The sequence below is a fragment of the Papilio polytes genome, unplaced genomic scaffold (genome assembly GCF_000836215.1).
Source record: "Papilio polytes unplaced genomic scaffold, Ppol_1.0 DF824047.1, whole genome shotgun sequence".
Taxonomy (NCBI): Eukaryota; Metazoa; Arthropoda; class Insecta; order Lepidoptera; family Papilionidae; genus Papilio; species Papilio polytes.
In genome coordinates this window covers 2,789,858-2,801,605 of record NW_013525157.1, presented here as the reverse complement: position 1 = coordinate 2,801,605, position 11,748 = coordinate 2,789,858, and the positions used below count along the sequence as shown (strand labels likewise).

Genomic DNA, 11,748 nt, shown 5'->3' with positions numbered 1-11,748 from the left:
ATTTTAATATAACTCGCCAATTTAAATCATAAATTCGATATTTATGGGTTATCTTTTTCTAACGTAGTAACTCACACTCGATACTCGTATTTACCACATTTTTGATTCGCTCTGAGCTACATAATTACCCTCTTAATTTACAATATAAATATTTAAATCGTCTACTGATATATAGAATTTGTGGGATCATCAAAACAGTTAAGCGGCTTATAAAAACGACTACTTTATATTCCTATGTACATATTTACAAATAAATGCCGCGGTTTATTGTTTAAAAAAAACTTCCAACAATTTTTTGTAAAAAGTTATACAATTTAAAGCAATAATTTCAAAAGTAAATACTAATAATTTCATATTTATTGCTTTTCAAATCCATTACTTTTAATTAACAATTTTTATACCATTTTCATTGTCGAAAAAAAATCGTTAATTAATGTTATACACTTATTTACTTCTTAAAAATAAAATGCACAGTATTAAGATATAACTATGGCACTTCAAATTATAAAACAATCATTCTTATCATAAATATCATCACACAAAAATACTACAATATAAATATAAGAAATTACATCATAGAAATAAAATATTCAAAAACTCGTAGATTTAACTGGGGGAATGTTTTTGTAATACGTAAGAAAATGTTATTATAAACTTAACATGGAATGTTCCTATTAAAGCACAATTATTAATAATTTAATGTGTTGGACATTAATAAAATATGATAATATAAACATTTATTATAATATTATTATCATGATTCTGCTTATATTAGGGAACTATCAGATAGCAACCATTTCTACGCTTAATTATAACGGCCTAATTAACACGTAATACATACTGTCTTAAGCCCTCAACACACGCTCAGTTTTATCTGAACAGTCAGATTATTCAGATAAAATTAAACGTGTGTAGCTAGATTTATGTATCTGTACAAGAATGTCTGAAATTTTCCTTTGAATAATCCGTGTCGTGCGATCTCAGCACCGATTACATATGGTTAAAGCAATACAAAATCTATATATACAACTAAAACTATAACATAACGTAATATGGCAACAATCTCTTTTGGTTAAAGATATGAATAATCTCTTTGTTCTATAAAATTGGGAGGGTAAGGCTAAATTATGAAAAATCTATGTCCGAAGATATAGTGGTTAAAAGTATTGTCCGTTAAGTATGATTTGTTACGAAACTTTTCACAGAAATAACAAAAAGATACAAAAAAATAGATTTAAAATAAAGTAAAGGTAAATAAAACGTTATTTATGATACAGAATTTTGACACGATTTATGGAAAATAACACATTATAATATCCAATTTTAAATGTTTTATAAAAACATAGTAAAGGTCTATTTAGAAAATGTAAAAAGAAATATTTCATGCTAATCACAATGCCTAACTTTCGTTATCGGTCGTATAGGATTTTGTAGGTTTAAATATCTTCCGCCGGATTTAATGCTTGCAACACATCCTCGTAGACCTGTGTACAGCGCGACTGGCAACCCTAGCGGTAGGGATGGAGATCCTCCTTGGAAATGAAATAAAAAAAAAATAAACACAACCATTAAATCGCACCTTCACTGTTACAGGGTTGGAAATTTTGTTGACATCTAAAAATATAGAAAGGATATTGATGTTGCTTTCCAAGTCAAAAAAAGATTAGTTTACTGAAACATAGACTAGAAATATAGACAAAACTTCATACCTATCCATAGCTTAGGGTTGGCTTTCGAGGGCACCAACAATGACTGTGAATACCCTCTCACAGGGGAAGCGTCATCAACTTGCAACATTGCCAGACGCTTTCTTCGTCTCACCGTTGCCGTGTGCCATAACCCATCATCTACCCTCACTTTAGATTCGATAGATTGGAACCAGTCCTCTTGAGATGCCAAATTCACCTCCTTGATATCAGTATCCGTGTAAATTAGTTGCAATCGTCCCCCAATAAGTCCAAGGCCGATAAAATCACGCGGTCGAATCCCTATTTTACGCCGCCATAATAAAAGTCCTGAGTCATTATAAGTTCGGAACTTTATTTCGTATCTAATACCGCGAATATCACGGTTCCTAAAATAATGTAATAAATTAAAAATCCACAGTGTCATAAAAATCAATGACAATTTAGGATACAAAATAAGTATCACGTGTGCACAATATTCTAGCATCTGTGACTGATGACGGTAAAACGTACGCTAGTACAGTGTACAGAAAAGTTTACACGATCAAATAATGTAACGAGGCTAACGAACAGTCTAACTTTGGTGTTCATTGTACAAACAGAGGTGTATTCGGGGTGGTGAAACATATGTAGGCGAGTGCTTTGCAATTTGAACGTGTTTCCATATTGTGCACACGTGCTAAATTGACGATTGTTAAAATTAGTTATAGTTATGATTAAGTTTGAACATTTACCTAATCTAATTTACAGCACTGGTGTTAAAAATTATAGTTAAAATAATATCTGGATTCGTCCTTTTTATGTTATCTTATATCATATCCTTCACCAACGTCTTTGTTAGTTCGTAAGCTAGAAATATAGAGGATAATGTTAATAAGAAATGTTATATGGTCATGATTAAATACAGCTAGTAATTTATCAAGATTTAGAATTGTTATAATTTATCAAAGTGTCGTGGAAGTGTAATTATGAACTTATCTCACCTGCGGCTACCTTTACTTCTGTACGAATAATAATTGTTCCCGTCGAACTTAATAGGCGCACCGTCATTTAGCATCTCTACTTTTAATTGCAGCTCGCAATTCCTGCCGTGGTATCCGTCGCGGCAAATGCACTTGTACTCATTTAATAATGGAATGCAGGATCCATTGTTCTTGCACGGAGTCAGACCTAATTTCATTTATTTTGAACACATTTTAGTTTCAATGTAAACATGTAAAATACGCTTAACGCACTAGTAACGATTCTATACTAAAACTAGAAGTTTAATGAATACAGATGGAAAAAGTTTAGAATCTTTGAAAAATATTACAGTTTTAAATGAGAATCTAGACAATAGAATTATTAGTAACTAGATGTTTCTCACGACTTCGTCCTAGTGAAATAGAAATGACAAAAATACCCATGTTCAATCACTGATATTCACTTTTCTAACGGTGAAAGAACTTTTAAATTCGGCCCAGTAGTTTTTGTGTTATTTATATACAAAAATACAAATCTTTCTTCTTTATAATATTAGTATAGAAGAGTTAATATTTATCATTGTATTACTTGCGTATCTAATTAAAACTACGTACCATCGCCGCAAGGTGGTCCAATATATTTGGTAACCCCGCTCGTAGCACAAGGCAGCCTATACTCATCTTGTACAAGTGCGCATTTCGCTGTATCAGCATTATACAATACTAGAGGGCTGCCGTTCACAAAGACCTGTTGCACAGCGCCTATAAAACTGCTGGTCACTCCAGACATTTTATGCGGACGGATGTATGCTCTGAAAAAGGGGCTCAGATTCAAATATCTTTGCGGTAGGAATAAGATTGATGACTTCCTAAGTGCGCTTCAACCCTTTGAGAGGGAATTTTAATGTAAAAAACTTATAAAATGTGGCTCATATTTTATGCATAATAAAAGGGATGATGAACGAATCTGGTTTGTTGATTTTAATTAAACCTTCATGTACTAAGATTGTTTTTATACTTTAAGATTTAGGACATTACAAAACCGATTCATTGCTTTCTTTCTTCAATCAAAAGTAGTCAAAATCATTGATCATAAAACAATGTCAGTTGTTTTGCAAAGAGCAAACTGAAAAGAAATGAACAACATAATTGAAAAAAAAACCCTACAAAATTTGTCTTTTTAAGTTAAGTATACTTACGGCAAAGAGCCAATGAACAGTGGTAGAGTGAGTTCAAGGTTAGTAAGTGGCGGTGCTGAGTGGCCCCTCTGAGTTGGATGGTGATCGAGCTGCAGGCTACCGTGCCGACCCATCCGTGTGATTCGTGCACGATGCCACCGACCTTTCGTGATCGGCACTGGCGACCTAAGTAGAAAGCAAACTCGTAAACAAAAATTAATTAGGTTACAAAAAGGGAAACGGTAAAGACATTTTTGTAGTTAACTTGAATACGTTATATACACGTGTTTGATATTATACTTACGTGATATTAGCGATCCCGCTGCCTAAATTATATCTAAACTGTAGGTAGCCATTAACCAAGTTAATCGCAATAAAATCCCCCTTGGCTTTATTAGACTGGCCCGTGTAGAACAGCATTCCGGAGAATCGGTTCGTTAAAAACCAAATTTCAATTCGGAACGCTTTGCCCAAGCCTTCGAGCGGCAATAATTCTATGTAGCTCGTCCCATTAAACTGGGGCGACCAAGTTTCCTGTACTACGCTGACGTCTGAAATTAATTTCTTCTTTATATAACAAGAGAATGATATTTATTACATAAGGATGTAAATGGAATATTACATACCGTTGCTGCAAGTATTTCCATTAGATCCTATTTCGCCTCCAAACAAACAGCGACAGACGTGTCCGCCGTCGGGAGAGATGTCGCACAATAGGCCCTCGTCGTGTCCGCAGGGATTCGACTCGCACGGATCTAATCTCTCGTCACAATTGGCTCCTTGAAATCCGATAGGGCAGATACATGTATATTCAATCGCCGATCCGTCCGTTGGCTTACACGTAGCTTCGTTCTTACACGGCATACTCATACAAGGGTTAGGTTGGCACTCCCTTACGTTTTCTATAGACAGGACTAATGAGTCCGGTCGGCCCAATTTCTTTGTCACTTGATGACGTATTATTCTCAAGTATTTCACGCAGCCGACAAAGCCGGCTCGGGTGCCGATATTATCGAAGACCCTGAATAAAGGCATTCATTACTTTATGACTGTACGTTGAAAGGAAGTAATTAATAACGTCGATCTGATTACTTTCGCGATGAAAACAGAATTTCTACTTAGAATTGGTAACTACATTGGTATATGTGAATGTGACTCACCTGGAAAAGTTCGTTGGAACGCTGCCAATGAACGTATCGTCGGCTAGATCTAAGGCTTTCAAGTTGCCACTGGACTGACCCGCGACGTCTTCCATACCGTCCACTGATAAAATACCGTCGCGATGATATCGCTTAGCTGATACTTTATGGTATTCATTTAGTGTGATTTTTTCGAGAGACGTTAAAATGATTGCTCCATTACCGAGATTGTATCTATACAAACATACGTAAACAACATGACTTTATTACAACAATAATAATAATAATAACATGTCATCGATTACAATCCTCCAACTACTACGAAATGAGAGAAATATTTTTGTTTAACGTTTTACCTACCTGAATTCCAAATATCCATTTACCAAAGCCAGTGATACAAAATCTCCAGTACCATCAGGTTTCTGTTGATTGTACAATATGACTCCGTTTTCAGTGAAGGCTTTAAATTCGATATCGATGTTCAACTTATGGTAGGCTTTGAGCGGTTTCAATCGAATGTAAGAGGAGCCGTCGAACGAGGGAGTTTCGATGTATGCACTCGTTAAGCCGTCTTTGATAAGCGTTTCACAGTTGGAACCGGTGTAAAGGCTAGTACAGATGCATGTATACGTAGTGCCGGGTAAATCAACGCATGTACCGAGGTTGTGACAAGGTTCAGATAAACATGCGCTATACTCTTCAGTCGTGTCTTGAGTAACTTCTTCTGGAAGTAAATAATTAAATTCATTCATCGTCATCAACTTGTCCCTAAGGAGAGTCGGCACAGTATGTGCTGCTCTTCCATACATCTCTATCAGCTGTGATATCTGAATTTACTCCCTTTTTAAGTCACACAATCTATCCATACTTTCTTCGGACTTCCCCTATCTTTGTAGCCATCCATAATCACACATAAGTCTGTGTAAATAGCAAGTCATAGAACACCAAATTGTTTATACATATAAATATAGCATTTACACAGAAATAATGACATACAGGTGACCTAAAATATCTTATTCTCCATTAATAATGATTTGATTAATCACTCAAACGTATAATTGACAAAGTTAAGGAAAGTTTACCTTAGTCTCTTCATTAAAATGGACGAAATGAAAGTAAAACAATGACACAATTAATTAGCGATACTGAGAGATAGTCACAACATAATTAACATCTGTACTCTGAGCTGAATGTACATTTCCAGTGACTGCAAACTACGGACTCTGTTTAAATAACTTCTTGAGTATACGCCAGAATGAAATAGATCCGCTTTGATTGCACAGAACGGCCATTTATATTTGATAAATGCATTTCTATTTAAATGTTTAACTTAATCTGATAAACAAAATCGGAATTAGTTTGTTATTTAGTCTTTAGTAGACCAGTTGTGTATAACAGCAGAAAAAGCTGGTAAAGACTTAGCTAAAATGCTAAAATTATTTTCTTTTAGATCAATCATGCAAAATACTTTGTAATTTTTGTTATTGAACTAGATTTTTGCAATCAAATTACCAAAAAAAAACTTTAAGATATAAAAAAATGTGGCCGCGAGAAAAAATATAAGAAATATAAAAAATATGAGGGAAAGTGAGGGAGAAAGGAAAACGCACGTGACCGTAATTCCCGGGGCATGGTGTATGAAGTTCTACGCACGTCCCTCTACGCACTGCGTCACTCGAATGTTACGCACTATTACATATCCATAGCCCCTTCAGTTAATTACTTCAGATTACATTTCGGTGCATATGCATTAATGCATGTTGATTAGTAAATATGTAGAGTTCATTAAAACTTGTGTATACGAACACATGTACATTTTTTCCAATAATAAACAATTGAAACTAATTTTATGTGTTAGTTCAGTATTATTTAAACTAACCCTTATCATAAAAAAATAATAAATTAATATAAACAAGACAGCAATTGGATTTGGATAGATATCAAATGGCCGAAGATCTCTATATTCTGTAACTGAGAGTTGGAATTTATACGGTCAAATGTCGATAACGAAAGAAAAGACTGATAAATTGTTGCCAATACGAACTCGAATTAGGGGTTTTTACTTTTCGCCTCGTAAGAAATTGTTCTGTGGTCATTTTATATTCAGTTATTCGAATAAAATGTTATGCGTTTCAGTTTTGTACACACGAAGGATAGATGTTGGACCCTGCCAATCAACAAAACACATGCTCTCTGCTTATGCAATACAATTTGTATAGTTTTATAATTTCCTTCCGTCCGTACAAAGAAATACAACTAACTAAAGTAGTCACTTACCAATACAAGCTTTTCTGTGTACGGTAGGCGTGAACCCGGGTCGGCAGACGCAACCACCGCGAGCGCAATACGCGCCCGGCAGCACCTCACAGTCCACATCATCTGTACACAGGTCACCCAACAGCGCGCCTACCGCGCCTACTGCACCCTCTCCGTCCACTGCGCTCACCGCGCTCACTGTCGCCGTAGTTGCTGTTTGCGAACCTAATGTCATTACTGCACCTTAGTGTTCACACGATGTTATAGTGCGAAAACCTTATCTGGCAAGTTACAAATTCCAGTCGGTTTAAAAATGTACCCAACTATACCCATCTTATATCGCGTGTCATTTTCTATTCAATCATTTGTTTCTCATTGGAAAACAGTCATCGGGCCAATAAAATTTGTCGGACTGTATGCAACATTTCGAAGAACAGAAAAACGTGTTCCCTCATGTTAGTTTGAATGTGCATAATCGACAATATCAATTTTAGTATTCAGATGATTATGAAAATATTGAATTTATTTGACCAGTTTAGTTTTGGAAATACAATTTTGAAGAACAATATTTTTAAAATTCTTGGTAATGTAGAAAGATTTCTCTATAAAAATAGTAGATATTAACCTCTAAGTACGGTTAGCTTTGAAAATTATATCTCCACCTACTCATCCTCCGGTTTTGCTTTAATACTTTATGATGCAGGGAGATGTTTTATTCCACAGTACAAAGTGGCAAGCCGAGCTTCTTGAGCTCTCATTCTATGAATAATATAACTAAAAAGTAAATAGTCAACTTTTAAGTAGCTTCTTTACGTCCCACTCTTGGGCTTGTCTGGACGTAATGGGAGGTAAGCAGTCCCTTTGACATTATAGTACCTACCTACATATATTTATCATAGCACTAGCTTTCGCCCGCGATTCCGTCCGTGAGAAATTAAAAAAAAAATAAGTAGCGTATGTGTTCTTATAGACTATCCTCTACATCCGTGCCAAATTTCATAAAGATCCTTTTAGCCGTTTAGGCTACAATCTCTCCGTTATGTTCAGATCTTGGTAAACCTTCGGACCATCGCTATGGTATGAGTTGTACCTCTCTTCAGGAAAAACGCGGCAGGACAGGAGGCAAATCCTTCGCTTATGCAGGCGTAACGGCCCCTACTTTCAGTGCGTCGATGCCAGACCCGGTCTCGGAAGTGGAGGCTATGGAAGCTTAAAATTCGAATTCTTAAAAGTTCTCCAGGGTAATCTGAACCACTGCCGCAACGCGCAGCAATTATTAATGCAGACCATTGCAGAGCAGCAGGTTGCCCTATCAGTACTGGCAGAGCCTTATACAGTGCCGGATCATCCGCAGTGGTTTGGGGATTTAACTTGTTCTGTAGCGATCCACTGGAGTGGGAGAGAGCGCGTCCCAATGTGTTCCCTCCTACATAAAGGAACAGGTTTGCTGGCGATTCGATGGGGCGCTCTGGCTATCGTGGGTTGTTATATATCTCCAAATAAGTCTCTCTCCGAATATAAAGCCTACTTGGATACGCTAGCTGCCTGCGTTCGGGATTGCCACCCACTACCTGTTATCGTCCTAGGTGACTTCAACGCTCATGCCAGAGCTTGGGGTAACCCTAGAGATAAGCCAAAGGGCAGAACATTACTGGACTGGTCGGCTGAACTAGACCTCCGATTATTAAACCAGGGATCTGTAAGCACATGTGTTCGTTGGCAGGGGGAGTCAATTGTTGACCTTACATGGGCGACACCTTCCGCAATGCGTCTTTTGTCAGGATGGCGGGTCGCTGAAGATGTGGTTACTCTATCAGACCATAGACACATTTTCTTTAACGTCTCAGTCCACCGTCCCGGTACAAATGCTGGTAATCGTGTTAATCCAAAGCCACGCTGGTGTCTGAAAAAGCTAGATCGGGACATGCTTGTCGCGGCCGCCAGCGTTGCTACTTGGCCACAGCGCATCGAACGATTCATTACGGATCCGGAGGGAGAAGCTGCGTGGCTCCGCGACGTGATGACATCCATTTGCGATGCATCTATGCCTCGTGCTGGCCGTCGTAATCCTAAGTCAGGTGCCGTCCATTGGTGGTCTGCGGAAATTTCGCGATTACGTGCCATATGCCTACGAAGCCGACGCCAGTACACTAGAGCTCGCAGAAGAAGTCGAGCTTCCGCAGATGAAGTAGAAAGGCTATACACATCGTATCGATCAGCGACAAAAGCGTTACAATCAGCAATTTCAGAAGCTAAAACGCGATCTTGGAAAGATCTCTTAAAAACCCTCGACACAGACCCGTGGGGTCGGCCTTACAGGATGGTTATGGGTAAGCTCCGTCCTAGGTCCCCACCGCTGACGGAATCACTAGATCCGGGCTACCTGAGGTGTGTAATTGACGCCCTATTCCCAAGAGTCCCATCTTCGTCTGTTTATCAGCACGTTTCACAGGTGACATGGCGAGAAGAAATGGAGGTTAGCACCCAAGAAGTCAACCAGGCCGTAAGTCGCTTTAAAACACAATCTCCTGCCCCGGGGCCAGATGGAATAGCGAGTCGGGTGTGGGCCTTAATTTGTCCCATCCTAGGCGAGAGGTTGGGGCAACTTTTCAGCAACTGTCTCCGTAACACCGTATTCCCAACGGCTTGGAAGGTAGCGCAGTTAATCCTTTTGAAGAAAGCAGGCAGAACCGCAGATTCTCCCTCAGCATATCGACCTATTTGCCTGTTGGATGAGGTATCTAAAATATTTGAAACGATTATTGCCGCCCGTATTAATCGGCATCTGTCTTTTGTTGGTCCCGACCTCGCCGAATGCCAGTTTGGCTTCCGACGTCAGCGTTCAACTATAGACGCGATTAAACATGTCCGCTCATTGGCAGAACTGGCTATATCCCAGGGCGGCGTGGCATTAGCGATAAGCTTAGATATTTCCAACGCATTTAATAGCTTACCTTGGGACGCTATAAAAAGAGGACTTGTAAACCATAATTTACCCATTTATTTGCAAGAGATTATCGGCGACTACCTGCGTAACAGATTTATAACATATTCGGACCGAGAAGGCAGAACAATCCGAAGACAGATACTGTGCGGGGTTCCTCAGGGTTCAGTGTTAGGTCCCTTGCTCTGGAATCTTGCCTACGATGCCGTGCTGGGTATCGATCTCCCAGCTGGTGTTAACCTCATCTGCTACGCAGATGACACTTTGTTGTTGGCCAATGGAAAGACTTTCCACGAAACAAAAATAATTGCCGAGCGCGGCGCAGAAGTCGTTGTTGCTAAAATTCAGGAGCTGGGTTTAGGCATTACGCCAACTAAGACTGAAGCAATGTGGTTCCACAAACTCCCGCGAACTAAGGAACCGTCCGAATCATGGGTTCGAGTAAGTGGAACCGAAGTTAGAATAGGACGGTACATGAAGTATCTCGGGCTTACGCTGGATAGCCGCTGGGATTTTCAGGAACACTTCACGCAGTTAGTTCCCAGAATTGAAAGGGTAGCAGGTGCCCTGCATAGATTGTTGCCTAATATCGGCGGCCCAGATGAGGAAGTACGACGACTCTACGCAGGCATCGTGCGCTCCGTAGCCTTATACGGTGCTCCCATTTGGGCTAAAAGACTTGCACTCCGCCGGTGTAGAGCGAAGATATATAGCGTACAACGGAGAATAGCCATACGGGTCGTAAGGGGTTATCGCACGATCTCATTTGAGGCGGCAACAGTCTTGGCTCGCTTACCTCCGTTCGACATCTTGGCCGAGATGGATGCAAGGGTGTATGACCGAATTCGCATCCTCCGCCTAGGCAGGGGAAGACCGGACGAGACGCCCGATATAATCAAGCAGGAAGAAAGGCGTAATGCTTTTGAGACATGGCGCATAAGGCTTTCCGAGGAGCGAACTGCGCACAAGCGCGTCATCGAAGCAGTGCTGCCGATTTTCGACGCTTGGATGCAACGACGACATGGAAGCCTCTCCTTCCGACTTACGCAGATAATGACTGGCCACGGCTGCTTTGGAGACTATCTCCATAAAATTGGACGCGAAGAAACTGCCGAATGTTTCCATTGTCTCGTTGGGGAAAGTGATTCCGCTTCGCACACACTTGCGGTCTGTCCAGCTTGGGACACACAGCGGCAAGCCTTGAGACAACGGATTGGCGATGACCTGTCTCTAGCAGCGGTTGTGGCTGCTATGCTTATTGGTGACACAGAGTGGAGGGCAGTAGTCTCCTTCTGCGAATCAACAATGTCTCAGAAAGAAGCTGCTGAGCGGTCGCGGGAAAGATTAGATCCCAATCGGCGAAGACGACATCGCGGGGCTGCGCCGTTTGCCGGCCCGTTCATTAATGACGCTCCCCCTCCTTAGGGGATTTTTGGTTGCAAGTGTGTTATATGGGGCCCGGGCAACCCCCAGAAGGGAATAAATATTCAACGCTTAAGGGGACATGGTCGTGTTCCATACGGAGATCCCATTCCCCCCTTTTTCTTGCGATATTGGCGACCACCGTGGGGTTTTAGTCGGTGC

General features: G+C 39.9%; 1 protein-coding gene across 7 annotated transcripts in view; it reads right to left on the bottom strand.

Moving 5' to 3' along the window:
- Positions 1-574: 574 nt before the first annotated feature.
- LOC106100673 (agrin-like) overlaps positions 575-11,748 on the bottom strand; it is a 127,610-nt gene continuing 116,436 nt past the window's right edge. For 2 of the 7 annotated variants that reach the window (XM_013279635.1, XM_013279637.1), the window contains exons 17-26: positions 7,242-7,445; positions 5,325-5,688; positions 4,986-5,198; positions 4,452-4,846; positions 4,130-4,376; positions 3,847-4,011; positions 3,263-3,459; positions 2,669-2,855; positions 1,710-2,074; positions 576-1,532 (exon numbers count right to left, since the gene is read on the bottom strand). In XM_013279635.1, coding sequence (XP_013135089.1) covers positions 1,387-1,532; positions 1,710-2,074; positions 2,669-2,855; positions 3,263-3,459; positions 3,847-4,011; positions 4,130-4,376; positions 4,452-4,846; positions 4,986-5,198; positions 5,325-5,688; positions 7,242-7,445 — 2,483 coding nt within the window. In that variant the 3' untranslated portion in view covers positions 576-1,386. Of the gene's footprint in view, positions 1,533-1,709; positions 2,075-2,419; positions 2,535-2,668; positions 2,856-3,262; positions 3,460-3,846; positions 4,012-4,129; positions 4,377-4,451; positions 4,847-4,985; positions 5,199-5,324; positions 5,689-7,241; positions 7,446-11,748 lie in introns of those variants that run through there. The other 5 variants (XM_013279636.1, XM_013279639.1, XM_013279638.1 and 2 more) reach the window with 5 other exon arrangements.